Here is a 15,368-nt window from a genome sequence, read left to right as displayed (position 1 = left end):
CTAATCAGATCTATAAGGGGGTTAAGGAAACAGCATGTTAGAGTACAGTAGATTAAACAGGTGAAAAGCTTGAGCATCCTTAGCTGACACATGTAGCCTTCAAAAGAGGAAAAACATGAGTCCGTCTGTGTGAGAGGGGATTACACTGGATTCCCAGCATGTTATCCAGTTAAGTCAGTTACATCTGTACCTGGGTGGGGAGGATGTGAACTGGGAGCTGTAGCCAATGGTAGGCTGTGTGGTGAAACTACAATGTAACAGAAAGAGAGGTTATCAATTAACGGCGATGTCATATTGAGCCAGCTTCGAGGGACACACAAACACACACAAACACACACACACACCCCAAGCGCATATTCAGAATTATGCCCATGGTGGGCTGACAGCTGAGCAGAGTCTGAAGATCACTTCCCAAAATAAACAGGTTACATTCACATCAAATGGCTTGAGGCACATGAATAGATTTATTTTCAACATTTTTCATGTACTTTTCCCTTGGGAAACAGAATGCATGATAGTGCTTTCCTCCTTAATAAATACTGACTGTGGAGATCCGATCAGAAGGAACATTGACTTCAGTGACCTGTCAATCTCAGGTATAACACAACTTGGGTAACTTCATTGATATCAGTTAAACCCAAGAAGCTGTGGTATCAGTGACAGCTGAACAAAGATGGATGAAACTAAAAGCAGACCCACGTAAAGGACCCATTTGGAATGTGTTGGGTCTCTCAAACAAAAGAGTCAGCATTATTCAAACAGGATACAATGGGTGGGAAGGTGTGCAGGTAGGGGGGCTGCATCAACTGCCCCTGCTAGTTTCAGTATGCATACAATGTGTGACAAGTTGTAATTCAAGCATTAGTAAGAGTAGTTTGGGTCTGGGTCAGAGTTACTTCGAGTTCACAGTTTAATTAATGATAAAGCACAGAGGTGGGAAATGAGATGAAATGAAATATAGAGGAGAGAGGGGTCTGGATACCGATCAGGAAACAAAATGGTCATTAATAAAATATATGCACAAAAGTATTGGGACACACCTCTATCCTTGAAGTCGGGTGTTTCATTCAGACCCATTGCCACAAGTGTATAAAATCAAACACTTAGCCATGCAATCAGGTTTACAAACATTTGTGAAGAATTGATCTTTCTGAAGAGCTCAATGAATTTAACCGTGGTACTGTTATAGGATGCCACCTTTGTAATAAGTCAGTTTGTGAAATTTCCTCCCTGCTAGATATTTCACGGTCAACTATAAGCGGTGTTATTGCAAAGTGGCAGCATATAAAAGCATTTAGTGGAAGCACAAAAGGGCCAGTAGGTGGCTCAGTGAGCTAATTCTCTGTGCCTGTGATCAAAGGTCATCAGTTTAAGCCTGGCCTTGTCACATCTGTGTCTCCCTGAGCAAGGCCACAAAGAAGAAACGTGAAGTGACAAATCATGCTTTTCTGCCTGGCAAAAAGAGAATTACCCCATGGGGATCAATGAAGTATCTCTTATTATTATTTAGGAAAAACTGAAACTCAACCACAAAGCAGCAGACCACAAAGTAACAATGCAGGATCACCAGTGCTAAGGCACATACGGCATAACAGTCATCAAAACTTTGAAACGTCATTAGCCCCAGCACAAAAACTGTGCAACAGGATGGCTTCAAAACAGCCATCACTGGACTATGGAGCAGAGGAATACGTGAAGTGACAAATCACACTTCTCTGTCTAGCAATCTGGTGGATGAGTCTGTATTTAGCAGATGCCAGGAGACCATTACCTGCCTGACTGATTTGTGCCAACTGTAAAGTTTGGTGGAGGAGGGATAATGGTATGGGGCTGTTTCTCAGGGGTTGGGCTAGGCTTTAGTTCTAACCCTTAGTTCCAGGGGGGACCTCTTAATGTTTCAGTATACCAAGACTTTTTGGCGACTTTTATGCACTACGCGTCTCAGCACTGGCAACTGCACTTTATGCTTCCAACTTTGTGGGAACTATTTCTGTTATAGCATGACTGTGCTCCAATGCACAAAACAATGTCCATAAAGACATGATCAGGTGAGTTTGGTGTGAAAGAACTTGACTGGCCCACACAGAGCCCTGACCTCAGTCCCAACAAACACCTTAGGGATGAATTATGACGGAGATTATGAGCCAGGCCTTTACAACCAACATCAATGCCTGACCTCACAAATGCTCTTCTGGATGCTCTTATTTGTGTCCCAATATTTTTGTCCATAAAGAAAATTGGAGAGAAAATTATATACACAGATTACCAGAGAATGACTGATTCTGAGGGAGTGTCACATAATTTCAGAACCTCAGCCTTCTTCTGAGGTTCCCAGATTCTACAGGATTTCTACAGTAGCTAAACTTTAGTTTAATTTTCTAGTTCACCCTTGAACTCTCAATGTCTGAACTTCAGTAGGAGATTCCTCAGAGTCCCTACTTTTAGGAGAGCACAGACCCATCCCAGGTCAGTGTTAGTGAAGGCTGTCTGCTGACATGCAGGACATGCAGGTCAGCAGTGACGTGCAGAGAGCCCATGGATAAGTCTGGGATAGGGGAACCCCTGCATCCCTGTTCCCTGTGGGATCAGTACCATCCTGAATTAGAAAAGACATTAAGGAACCAGACTTGTGAAGAGGTGACTGCTGATTGAGTATCAAAATCCATAAACTGGTTTGAAAATGATATACGAATCAACTGCACAATGGCTAAAGTAACCACCAGAAAGTTTGCCGCACATCTACGTATGTCCTGACAGCATATAGTTAGCTTTTGTAACCAGTCCAGGCACTGGTTGCCTGAACTGGTTACAGTGGTCACACAGCAGCATAATGCGACCTTGGTGTACAGTTTATACTGTACCTACCGATCACACACAAAAAGATATTATATGCTGTGAAAATGTTGGCACAATATGGAGTGACATGTCCCGCTTGATTGATCCTCCTGTGTGCCACGCCCCCTCATTTACCTTATGTGGAATCCTCTTGTTATCAGCTGTTTCTAGTTGTGTTAATTGAGTCTGTGTATTTAAGTGAGTTTCTGTGAGTGGTTCCCAGTCCAGTCATTAACATCATACGTTTGCAAGTCCTCTGTGTTCCTGATTGTGTTTCCCCGAATAGTTCACCCGACTCCCCGGACTCCTGCTCCTGTTTCCCCACTCCATGCCTGTGATTCGTGACATGAAGAATGCTGTTAGTAGGAAATCCAGCCTCCAAAACAGTAGTGGTCTCCAGCAGGAAGATTTTGATCCCTTTGCCCCCTAGCCCAATAATTTTTCCTGGATATGAAACAGACCTCTCAGACCCCTTAAATGTTTAAAGGGGAGACAATCAGCCATCAAATACAACAATCAGATCAGATTTCCCAAGCTATGCTTGATCCGACACACTCAACATTCAGCCAAGGTGGATCTGCTATACAGGACTACCAAAGCTCTCTCTGAAAATGTTATGCTAGTTCTGGGAAGACTCATTATGGACTTGAAGGTACTTAGTTGATGTGGCCAAAACGAGGCCCTCCATTCAAAATTATAAGCATATCCAGATCCCCCCTGCCTGGGTCTTAGCCCCTATCCCAGCTACCTCAGCGCCTCTGCACGCCTCTGAGTCTGCAGCACGTTTCATTGCTGTGCAGGTACCTCGAAAGCTGGGGCTTCCCCATGGGCAGGGGGCGCGTTCGTTTGGGCAGATTTCTGGAGCGGAAGATGGGTGTGATAGGCAGAGCCTCCAGTGCTGAGGAGGGCGGCAGCCCTGGCTTACTAACATAGTTTCTTAACAGGAGTTAACAAAAGATGAGTGAGAGACAATCCAGGGCTATGTTTGCCTACCCCCCACTTTACATCACTTCTCAAACCTTCCCCACCAGGCATTCATCTAGCATTGGGATTTGGTCTCACGAACGTGTAAAGCCCTGGTAACTCTTGGCACCACACTGACGATGTTTGCTGTCCCTGACTGTCTGGAAGAATCACTGCTGCACTTCACTCCGGAGCTTTCTGTGAGCCAGAAAATATCTTTGCCTATGCATGGTCTCTCCTCTTCCATTGTTTCACATTAACTGTTGTGGTGACGCTCATCAGTGTAAAATGTCACTGGTGTACAAACATGCCGAAACTGCTCAGGCCTACCTCGGCCTTCCTGACTCTAAGGCCCTGTTTACTCAAAATCAGCAAAATCCTCTCTTACAGGAGAACTCATAATGTAATGTTTAGGTACGTGAAGGTGTCTTTGTAGGAATCTAACCGCTATAGGTAAAAAATGGAAAGATAAAATATATTACTAACTAGTCTATCTCAGAAAGAATCCAATACACAACAAACCAAAGTGAACCCTTCCCAGGCCTGCCTGGGACCCATTCGGTACCCTAGGGGTATAGGTAGGCACTGCCCCCTGAACCTCAAGAACAGTGCCTCTCTCTCTCTACTGATCAAAAACATGGTGGCAGTTTGAGGGATGCTAAGAGACAGCTGTACCTAGACTGAGCAGAGAGAGCGGAGGAGATAGTCGAGGCAGCGAGCGACAGGTGGCAGGGTCCCAACAGGGCTGCCGGCCGTGAAGATGGGGGTGCGGGCAAGCTGTGGAGGACAAGCAGAGTCAGCGAACCCATGCAGAAGCAAAGGGTGAGCTGGGCAGATCTTGGGGGTTCCAGGGCTAGCTGCTGCATGTGGGAGCTCAAAAGTTGTGCTTAAAGAAATGGGGGTTTATTAGGGGATCAAGGCACTGGCTATGGTGAATGCAAGGAGACTCTAAATCAAGGCTTTTTGAGTATGGTGGAGTCCCTGAAAACAGCGGGGAAGAACAGAAAGCTGGCCAGCCTCTCCGTTGTTCCTGAAAAGGAAGAACAGCTAAAACACAATGAGCAGCAAACAGATTCTGTTTCTAGACTGAGCTGCAGCGACCCCTGATTGGCTGCATGTTGAAAGCGACATTCAAGAAAGAAAGAAAAAAAAAGTGCTTGATTGGTACAGGTTTTCTGTAATAACTACGTTTACATTAGTGTTCACACAGTGCTCGATTAAAATATCTTGATGGTTCACAGTCCGTCAACGGCACACATGTGCACATGAATACATTTTTGCACAGCTGTAGCTCTCCTCCATTGTTGTTTTGCCATGCTGCCAGTGCTGGCTGATGACAATAGTGCTTAGGCAACAGCATATAGGCAAGAAACCACATGAATTCTGATCTGACCGTTCTCATTCATGTTGCATGGCCACGAATCGGATACATATCCGATCTAGAACCACATATGAAAGTGACTCAAATCTGATTTGTAAAGATCTGATTTCAGTGTCCACATAGCTTTGAAAACATCATATGTTTGTCACATTAAGGCAAAAAATCAGATGAGAGTCACTTCAGTCTGGTAATATGAACGTAACCATCATTTATCTCCTTTCTACTATCATGTCTCAGCTCTATGCTCATACTGGCCAAAACCACAACATTGGGAAAATCTGGCACAGACACACTGAGTAATAAATCAGTTTGGTCTTCCAGTCTTGCAAATGACAGGCTGTGCTTGCAAGTAGTGATGGGAGAGGCGAAAGTGGACAGTCAAAGATTTTGCTGGAGAAACACATCTCTGTGCGAATGACAGAGTTGGGTATTGATTAATAAGTTATTGAGGCTGGAAGACAGGCACAAGTGGATTCTGCCCTGCTACAGATGGACTCTCTGTTCTGACACAGTGATAAGATACAGTACTGCAGGCCTCATCATGCAGCCTGGGGGACAAGCAGCAGTTAGAGTCTCCTCACCCGATTGTGTGTAAATTTAGCTATGTGCATCAAAGCCCTTTCTCATAACTCACCTTTGAGTCAGTGAAAATCCAGTTCAGATTGCACTCATAGGCTATAATTATGTACTGTGGGTTTTCAAGGTAATGAAAATAAGTATTTTGCATATACTGGGAAGAGTCAGGCTGATATTGTCATGTTTACCATAATCGCAATGTTATCTCAGAGTATATCAGAACCTAACATGACTTCAACAGTGAAGGACAATATATAAAAACATGCAAAAGTCATAGACTCCAAATACCGGCAAAACATTTTCATGGATGTTCAAAGAAGGCTGTTGAAGGTCACACTCAGTCCACACAGCATTACCTCTCTGGGGTGGAGGCTACAGGAGCAGCCACCGCAGTCTGGGCGATAGGGGGTGATGCCGGAACCTGATGGGTCAGGCTTTTTGTCTCAGGGACAGGCTGATTGGTTGAAGCAGCAACAGGCAGAGAAGCAGGAGTAGGGCTTGTGGAGACTGCAGCATGCTCAACAGGAGTACTAAACGAGAGGTTAGGTCCGACAGAATAGAGAATAAACATCTTGAAGCAAATATATACACATTCAGCAAATCCAGTGTGTATATATATATATATACTGTATTAGATAGTTATGGCAGTCTCCACAAGTAACTCAGCAAGGCATTCCCCTCAATGTCATGCAAAAATATTTTAATACTGCATGCCCAATGCAAGGATAATCATCAGGAACAGACTGGATATAGCAGGTCAGAGACTGATACAGATTATTTCAGCCCACTCTAAAGGCACATAGTCCAGGATGTACTGGTAACATCAAAGAGAACCTTACAAACAAACCTCTATCCCAGTCATGAGTCCAGTTATCGGAGAAAGCAGGTTTTATGAGTATAGTACAGTAAGGAAAAACTTTATCAACCGTATAGTTCGAACAGGTGAACGCTGGGGTAAAGACCTGTACCCATATGACAACTTCCTTCAGGTAAAACCTTTCATCTACTGAATAAAGTAACAAATGGAAGACAATACGACTTTCATCATCACATATATCAGAAACCAATGACCTCCTTCAAATCCAGCAGAGAAAATACTGATGGAAAACCATGAATATCAATCATATCCCATAAAAATGCCCCCCAAAATGTAGCAAACTTGAGTGCTATTGGATAGACAAGTCAATTGCCCCTCTCTCTTCTTCCCTTTCCTCAGCTCAGGCAGAGGGAAGGACATGGTAGCAGCTGTCATCTAATAGCAGGCCTGTTAAAGCATCGCACCCTTTAGGATGCCCCTGCACAACTCTGAGCATGGGACACAAAATCAACATTACGTTACTACTCTGTCCAGTACAAGTGACAGCACACCAGCATTGAGGCTGAATGCACAAGGTTCTGATAAGCACAACACATACAACCTGGCTACCTGAGTAACCACAGGATAGAATGGCAGCTGCACACGCATTTCCAAGCTCTCAAAACAGACACCTATAACTTGGTTTTTCTTGTTAAATTAACAATTACAATATGTGTTCATATATTCTTTGCAGGTACCTAAGCTATGAAAATGCCCAACAAACACATACACAATCTGTTGGACAGGATGTCCATCTGGACAGCACACTCCACAGCACAGGTGCTCACTAGAAGAGAACTTCTAAATACAGATCTAACAGTCATTAGGTTGAAGTTCTGTAGGTCTGAAGACCCATCAGGAATACCAATTCCATCATATACCAGCCAAAACTATAACCTGAATTACTTAACACTTTACTTGAGGGAGGATAAATATAGTAGCACACTCTTACTTAATGTATTAATTAACTAGAAACTAAGTGTTACTTCCGTACTGATCCCATGTTCATTCATCATTAATCAATCATAACGGTTGATGTATTTCATGAAGGTACTATATTTATTCATGATTTGTACTTGAATAGCAACTGAGTTACTAAGTTACTTGTGCCCCTTCAAGTAAAGTGTAAACTATAGGGTAGTTAGCATATTAGCAAGAAAAGTGTTTAACCAAACAAAGCTATACACTTACTGCTTACACAGTGACATGTCCAGTACTTTACCAAGTAAAAGTGTACTGTGAATACAGGTATTAGTTAAATGAAGTAAAAATTACCCAAACAGAGATCTTATACAAGAAAGAAAAGATTAAAAAAGAGACAGAACATAAGGGGGGCAAGGAGGGTAGAGATTGAATTACATATATGGTATTTGGAGAAACAAGTAAGTAGCTAAGGTGGAATAGAGGGACCAAGATGGGGTGGAGTTGATATTTACATTTTATTTATTTAGCAGTTGCTTTTGTCCAAACTGACATATAAATGGTGAGTAAAACTGATTTTGCACACACCTTACGACGCAACTTGGACACATTACCAGTGATGTTTCCTGAGATGCCCTGGAGTTTCAAGACATCAGACACCCTCCCCCAGACAACCCATGAACTCTACTGTAATACATCACAATACACAGCAGAAACAGACTGGCCAAAAAAGCTCCTGTGGCTGGAGCGAGCCCCTATACCTCCCAGAGAATCTCCTCTCACAACATCCCTGAACTGCTCTCTTAATGCATTAAGAACAAAGCCTTGGGGGAATAGGAGGGAATGATATTTCCCTTCAGTAATATTAAATCTTGTCATGCTGTAATCAAAGTGAAGATGCAGCTGGTAACTTTGTCTATGCAACAGTCAATCAAAGGGAATGAGGAATTTAATCCTCAGCTACACCCTGACCTCATCTTCCGGATTTAAAATGACATTACAGATTTAAGCATTTTTAAAGATTTACAGATTCCTACATAACGGATCTTTGCAAAGTGACTGTCTTTCAGCATTTCTGAGAAATGCACAAGAAAAATACTCTAAGACTGGACTGCTTCTTCTATATCAACTCCACTCTGCGAAATCCCAGCCCATTAGTGTTTCACAGGTCATAACCTTGTTTAGCACTTAAACACTGTTAATACTGCCTGCGATTTCTCCCATGTTCCTAGCTCACTGAGATGAATGTGAAAAGCAGACCACAGAAACAGCCGCTGATTTCTTTCTGACTAGGGCCTTTGTGTTATCCCCAGGTCCAAGTCTATGACCAGGGCTGACAGAGTTTTTGCCCATTGACATTAAATCAGCCAGCAAGTGTGGACTGGCGTCTGAACATTTTTTTTGTATGGAGAGGCCTTTCATTGACATTTTGAGTGTTTTGTTTTATTAAATTTGAACTACTTTGTGATATTTGTTCTTGAAAGGTGATATACAGGCAGTCCCCAGGCTAAGAATATCCAACTTATGGACAACTCGTACTTACGAGTGGACTGCCATAAGGATTATTATATTAAAAATTTGGGCTTGTTATAATGAACACGTGGAACTACTATGTGACGCTCAAGAAAACGCAGCTTCAGGGGTTTCTCAGCTCGAGGTACATTACAGTAAGGCCTATTACGATACAGTACAGTACCATGTGTAGTTACTTTTATTATTACAGTATAATTATTATTGTTATTATGTACTGTATTATGATTTTCTGACTTACCCACAAATTCGGCTTAAAGACAGACTTAGGGAATGGATCTCATTTGCTGGGGACTGCCTTTATACGTGAACTACTTACTCATGCCAAGAAAATAAAGCTTTAACAAAAGGACACATTTGATCAGTATGTGAGGATCCAACCACACAAGGATCGAGCTTATTAGGTTTCTTTTTAATCTTTCTCCCCTCTCTTATGGCTTAACTCCTCAGATGTAGCCTTTTTCCGCCCTTATGCATGTAAGCACATGTTGACAGAAACCAGTCATATGCTCTGTGTGTGTGATTTAGCTTGTAGTGATAAGTTATAAAATGTGTCACATCACTTCAGATTTTAATCATTGATGTTTAATTTGTTGCTTTGAAAAAAATAATAATAACAGCCACAAAATAATATTTGATTTAGTCATTTTCAGTGACAATAGCATTCTCTCATTGAGGTGGAGGCACCCAAGCTCACTAGAGCGGGTGTCAAGGGGAACAGGTGTCCTGAGACACCAACAAGGGCATCATTCGATTTGATTGCATTCCCTTTTGTTAGCTGGGCATAGCAATCTAGGTAAAGTGGGGGTGGGGTCTAAGAAACCATCCTCTTGGGAGGCTGCTAGGGATCCAACCCCGGCTGGCTAGTGCGGTAAATCCACTGACACAGGAGACCCCCAAGTCAAGGCTGCTGCAGCTACTGCTAGCCGCCTACCTGGATCGCCTGGGTAATTCTTCATATTCATCTTGTTCTGAGAAAGAAAAAGAAAGGGGATGAAGTAGATCTCAGCTATGTGAAAATCGCTACTGTGTATCTACTGCTATGTACACTTAGCTACTGCTACATATACCCAATAAATGTAGATGCTGCTAGAATAAATAAATAGTGGGCTAATTGCAGTGCATGCTGAGTGGACTTACCGAGCTCAGTTCCTGTCATGTGGGCGAGAATGCGGAAACACTTGGACTGTGGGTGGGTGGAACGCCTGCTCCTCTCGGCTGCATCTGTGTCCCTGTTCTCGGCCTGCAGCACGGCCTGATAGACTGGAGAGGTACTGTCTACAAGAGGCTCTCTAACAGGGAGGATACTGCAACCACAGAGAGTGTCGCACCATGTCAGGGGCACAGAGGTTTTCGCTGAGGGGGCTGGGAGCTTGGTGGGGTGGGGTGGGGGTGGGGGATGGGACAGTGGAGTGACTGAGGCTAAAATCACACCCCACTCACACCTATCTATAGTCCCGTGATATCCTGTGAGTCAGTAATTGGTATTGAGATTAAATTAATTGACGTAATAAGGATAAAGAGCACTGTACAGCAGAAACCAATAATCTGGTCTCTAGATGTCGTTTGTCAGTTACATTAGATGGAAAGTAACTCTCTTTCTTTTTCTTTATTTCTTTTCTTTTATTTCATATGGCTTCCCATGGTACATTACTCCTGAAATACAGAACAAATGAGGAGATACTCTGTCCTTCCTGTATTATAATGATGAGGGTGAGACACCCAACACGATATTGTTATCCTCTAATTACTTACTTTTCACACACACACACACACACACACACACACACACACACAGTCCTTTAACAGAAGGATGACAAAGACTCAGAACATTGCTTTTGGTTGGTTTGGTATGGTACATAGCTTTGGTTCTTGGTATACCACGCAAAAATGATACTTTGTGTTGTCTGACTGACACACAAATGGCATTGAAATCTGTAAAGTGACTGTCGTTTAGCTGTCTAGTAGTTACTGGGTAACATTTTCTACAATCATTGCAATGCTACTGCTGGTGCAAAAAGGTCCTGCTGTAAAACGGACCTAACAGTGTATGCTCATATCTCTTTTTACAAAATTCCCAGCTCCAATTTAAAAACCTGGTTATGTCAAAGGTCACATTGGAGAGCTAGGTGTGGAAAATGAATGACTGCAGCAGTCGGTCACTAGAAAACCCTAGGAGACTCTGAACATTTCAGAAGATCCAGAAAGTACAGAAGAAGGGTGACCATGACAACACAGGTCATATGCTGCTTAGAAACACCATGGATATCAGAGTAAATGGAGGCTGAGTGACTGATCTATGAATCTACCTGTCACGTCCAACAATTCCACTCTGTGATGACGTCACTGCATTGGGGGATGGGGGGTGCAATACCATGCCAGCCATCTGGCCTCACATTGGACATAAATGCCATGATGCCAAGGAGGCCAATGATGAAGACACCAGGAGCGGACTATAGATGAGGCTCAGAACAAGACCACAAATGGTGTTGAATAAAGCAAATGCAAAAATGAGGTTAGCAAGATGCGAGGGTGGGGGGTTTACAGGCAGAAACGATGGGGGGCAACAAGAGGAGCCTGACTGTCCAGGCTTGCCATCAACTCCGGACGACGACCAGACTACTTACACAAAGGGGGGGTTGGCAACTGGGATGTCACTGCTGAAATACAATTCGCCATAATTTGTACAAATCGCCAGTCCCCCAGCACATGGTATTGGCAAGCAGCATGGCATGGGTAAGATGGAAGGATGTCGAAGGAGTAAAAGAAGAAGAAGCAAACATGAGCAGTGTTGGACCCAGGAGAAACATATACACTTCTCCTCAACACATTGTATAAAATGCTCAGACAGAAACATCTCAAGACTAACCAATGTCATTAGTGGTACTCTATGTCATGCCCTTCCTCTAAAGCACCAGTAACTACCTGGTTAAGTGATGACCTAAACAAAACCATCCTCAACAGAAGAAGTGGGTGATTTTCAAAAAGCCTACAGGCAACACACATCTCTGTGCATCCACCTGTTTGAGAGGTCTAAGCCTATTCTTTATCACCACAGCCTGCACCCAGGTAAAGTCATTAACAAAGAAAAAAGCAAAGACACTGACAATGCCTGTTACAGCAAGGCATTGTCTATACTGCTGATGTCCACACCCATGTCACATTAGGACCTAGTACAGGAATGCAGCAGAAAAAGACAGAAAGGATAATGAATGAAGGAGCCTGTGTGAGGCTTTAGGGTGCCCAGGATAACGCCACCTAGCCCTTGTCAAGCCCACTGTGACTAGAAGAGTTAGCAGGCATGCAAGCTTGAGGGCTGAAGGTGAGTGTGGATGTCTCAAGGACACATGTGTAGGCTGTCTTACCTGGACAGGTCACTGCCCCTGGCTTGGGACTGACCAGCTATGGCATCCATGATGGCATCCTGGGAGTACATGCTAATGGGGGTGTTGTACTGAGCATGTATTATGGTGGCCTTGCCCCCTGGACCCTTGACCTCGATTGGCTTGTGCGTAGACAGGGTGGAGTCTTTCAGCATGCTTGGGTTGAAGCTGGAAGCATACTCATTGCTGTTGGTGGTAGCGGGAAGCGGGGGGGTGCAAAGTGGGCAGGATAGAGGCAGAGAGAGTGTGAGGCCCGCGGTTGTGAGACAGTGGCAGCTGTTAGTGGACACCAAGGTCACCTGAGGCTAATAGGTAAAGAAACACCAAATGATGTTCAGGCCGTGTGACACGAGCAAAGCAATATAAATGACCCATGTGTCAATGTCTAGAATGACGACATAAAAGTGACATGAAGCAAACCTTAAACTGAACCTGAACGAGGTGTGTGATCAAACATTCTCTACCTGCATGCTGAACCAGAGCCTTACTCATCACCATGGACACCTGCATGGTTTCCAGATTCCCACCAGAATACTCCAGGCATTTCTATGCTGCACATACATGCCTCACTTCCTGTCCCAATGAGCGCATGTGAGCCCCCAGTGGGTCACTCAGGCAGGGCGCACGGGAGAGGGGACGACGCAGAGCTGTCAGCCCAGAACTAACGGGCATGCAATGCAAGAATGGCAAAAAACCCAAACATGCTGGAGTTTTCTCACTGGCGTCAACATGCACAAAGGTGCTTAAATTGCAAAGAACACCCCCAGCATTGGAAATAACATGCCATTCTCTTATGCAAAGGAAAGGCGTCTGAGAATGGATGCAAGAAGGGGCAATGGCCCAGAACAGCCCCCCCGCCACAGCATGCTGCTCAGAGCTCAACATGCCAAAGCACAACCACGCTCCCGGGGAGGGTACTAACTTGATAGTGGTGTTCATGACCTGGGCCATTGGAGGGAGACAGAGAGAGACAGAGATAGAAGTCAGGGTTAACAACACAGTACCCCACAGATGGAAGTAACAGAAGAAGAGAAGGATTGTACGGAAGACAATTGGAGGAAGACAAATCCAAGGTTGTTTTGAAGGCTTTTCGACATCAGAACATCTGCACTCATTTATTTAGCAAGTTCTTTTATTGAAAGCTCCAGGATGTGGTGGTTGCAACCAAAAAAGCACTGGCACTGATACTACTGTGTCCCACAAGCCTGCAGGAGGGGGCATGAGAAATGCATATGGCCAGATAAGTGGAAGGACAAGGGGGGAGGTAGGGGAGAGGGGGATGTGTGCTGGAGAAGAGAAGTTTCAAGATTCAAGATTCAAGAGGGGAGGAAAGTGAATGCAGAGCTCAGCTGAGCCTGAAAACGGTCGTGTTTACCTTCTAAAAGGACCAAAAGCATCAGCAAGCTTGCTCCACTATTACTGTACCAAGGAAGCGGACTGTAAACAGCACCAAAGGTGCATACCAAGCCACTCTGTTTGGCCACCTCTCCCTTCCTGTGGTATTAAGACTTTGCTTAAACGGGCTGAATGAATCCATGGAGACTGGAGACCAAAAGGGATAAACTTGAGAACAGAGAGGTGTTCCAAGACTGAAAAGCAAGACATTTGCTTTACTGCTTCTTCCTTTAGGTGCCTCAATTCACCATCTCAGACACTAATACAAGGAGCCACTTGGCCCTTCGTATTACCTGGAGAAAGGGTACCCGGTGCCACCCCCCCCCCCCCCCATCAGCCATACCTTACAGTATAAATCATAAAGCACCGGGAACAGACTGTAACACAAGACGTCAGCCTGAGACACAGCTGGCAGGCTGAAGAATGCTTGGATTTCTGAACCTTGAGTCATCCTTCTGTTAAAAGACGAGGCCACAGAGGATACTGCCGGGCGAGGTGCCACTGGCTCTTCTCACTACATACCCCGCGGGAATCCCAGCGGCCAAGCCCTTCCCTTTGAGGCTTCCCTGGAGCACTGCCATCTCCCTCAGTGTCTCTGCTGAGTATAGCCCAATGGGAGTGTTATACTGCTTCTTTTGGCTAGGGGGCGCTTTGCTGGCTGCACCTGGTGAGCCAGGCCCTTGGGACCTCTTTGAGGGAGAACTGGCACCAGCACTGGTGACCACCATGTCAAAGGTCTGGGTAACTTCCTGCTTTCTGTAGGAGGGGGGCTCTGTCTCACTGGATGCCCCTAATGGCCTGGGGGAGGCAACGCAGGCCCCATTGATTAGGCCTTCCAGGTCCTTGGGGTGAAAAGTGGAGATTAGAACAGAAAGAGCACCAGCAGTAAAATTATTACCATTCAAGAATCAAGATGTAAAATCGCAGTATTTCTCTTTTTCCTGTAGCCGTACAGGCAGGCACTCCTGATAAGCCACTATGGGAAGCCAACCAATCACATGAGCCATGTAGTCTCTGTGATCATCTCTGTGCAAAGGGGCCCCTTTGCTTTTTATGGCTCTCTCTATCTCAGAAGTGACCCGGGTGGGAGTGGGGAGCTCCTGTAGTCGGGGGTTTTGGGTGCTCAACTCCAAGTAAGCCTTTACTATACTTCCCCTGGCCCATAAAGCGGTTTAGCTACTTACTCTTAGTGATTTATGAGGTTAGGGTCCTTTTAATCTGAAAGGGGAATTCTGGTTTTACTGCTTCTGAGGAGGTCCGAATGGGTTATGGCATTGTGATTGTAAGGATCGTTTCAGCAAAATGGTGGTTTATTGAACACTAAAAATAATATAATGTAATACAGTGTAGACATTCACCAGGTATTGAAAGGCAGTTCAAACACAAATTAAGTGCAGTTCTTCACTCCCCTTTATACCCCAAAAGACCCTCCCCAACAAGGTATTGTGTGTAGGTGTTGTGAGTCAATTTGCATATACTGTAAAGACTGACCTCCTGGACTGTGAGGAGCCCAGGGCAGGGAAAGGGC

The 15,368-nt window shown here is 44.5% G+C and overlaps 1 protein-coding gene across 9 annotated transcripts in view; it reads right to left on the bottom strand.

The window, feature by feature from the left end:
• Positions 1 to 15,368, bottom strand: part of LOC111839339 (LIM domain-binding protein 3-like) — a 48,225-nt gene that overhangs the window by 11,986 nt on the left and 20,871 nt on the right. The window contains exons 4-12 of one of the 9 annotated variants that reach the window (XM_023803168.2): positions 13,368 to 13,387; positions 12,428 to 12,631; positions 11,690 to 11,722; positions 10,203 to 10,369; positions 9,997 to 10,033; positions 6,112 to 6,285; positions 4,474 to 4,575; positions 3,640 to 3,771; positions 191 to 247 (exon numbers count right to left, since the gene is read on the bottom strand). In XM_023803168.2, coding sequence (XP_023658936.2) covers positions 191 to 247; positions 3,640 to 3,771; positions 4,474 to 4,575; positions 6,112 to 6,285; positions 9,997 to 10,033; positions 10,203 to 10,369; positions 11,690 to 11,722; positions 12,428 to 12,631; positions 13,368 to 13,387 — 926 coding nt within the window. Of the gene's footprint in view, positions 1 to 190; positions 248 to 3,639; positions 3,772 to 4,473; positions 4,576 to 6,111; positions 6,286 to 9,996; positions 10,034 to 10,202; positions 10,370 to 11,689; positions 11,723 to 12,427; positions 12,632 to 13,367; positions 13,388 to 14,362; positions 14,683 to 15,368 lie in introns of all 9 variants that reach the window. The other 8 variants (XM_023803160.2, XM_072709777.1, XM_023803177.2 and 5 more) reach the window with 8 other exon arrangements.

The sequence above is a fragment of the Paramormyrops kingsleyae genome, chromosome 3 (assembly GCF_048594095.1).
Source record: "Paramormyrops kingsleyae isolate MSU_618 chromosome 3, PKINGS_0.4, whole genome shotgun sequence".
Lineage (NCBI taxonomy): Eukaryota > Metazoa > Chordata > Actinopteri > Osteoglossiformes > Mormyridae > Paramormyrops > Paramormyrops kingsleyae.
Note: the sequence above shows the minus strand (reverse complement) of the source record. Positions and strands in the feature narration are given on the sequence as shown.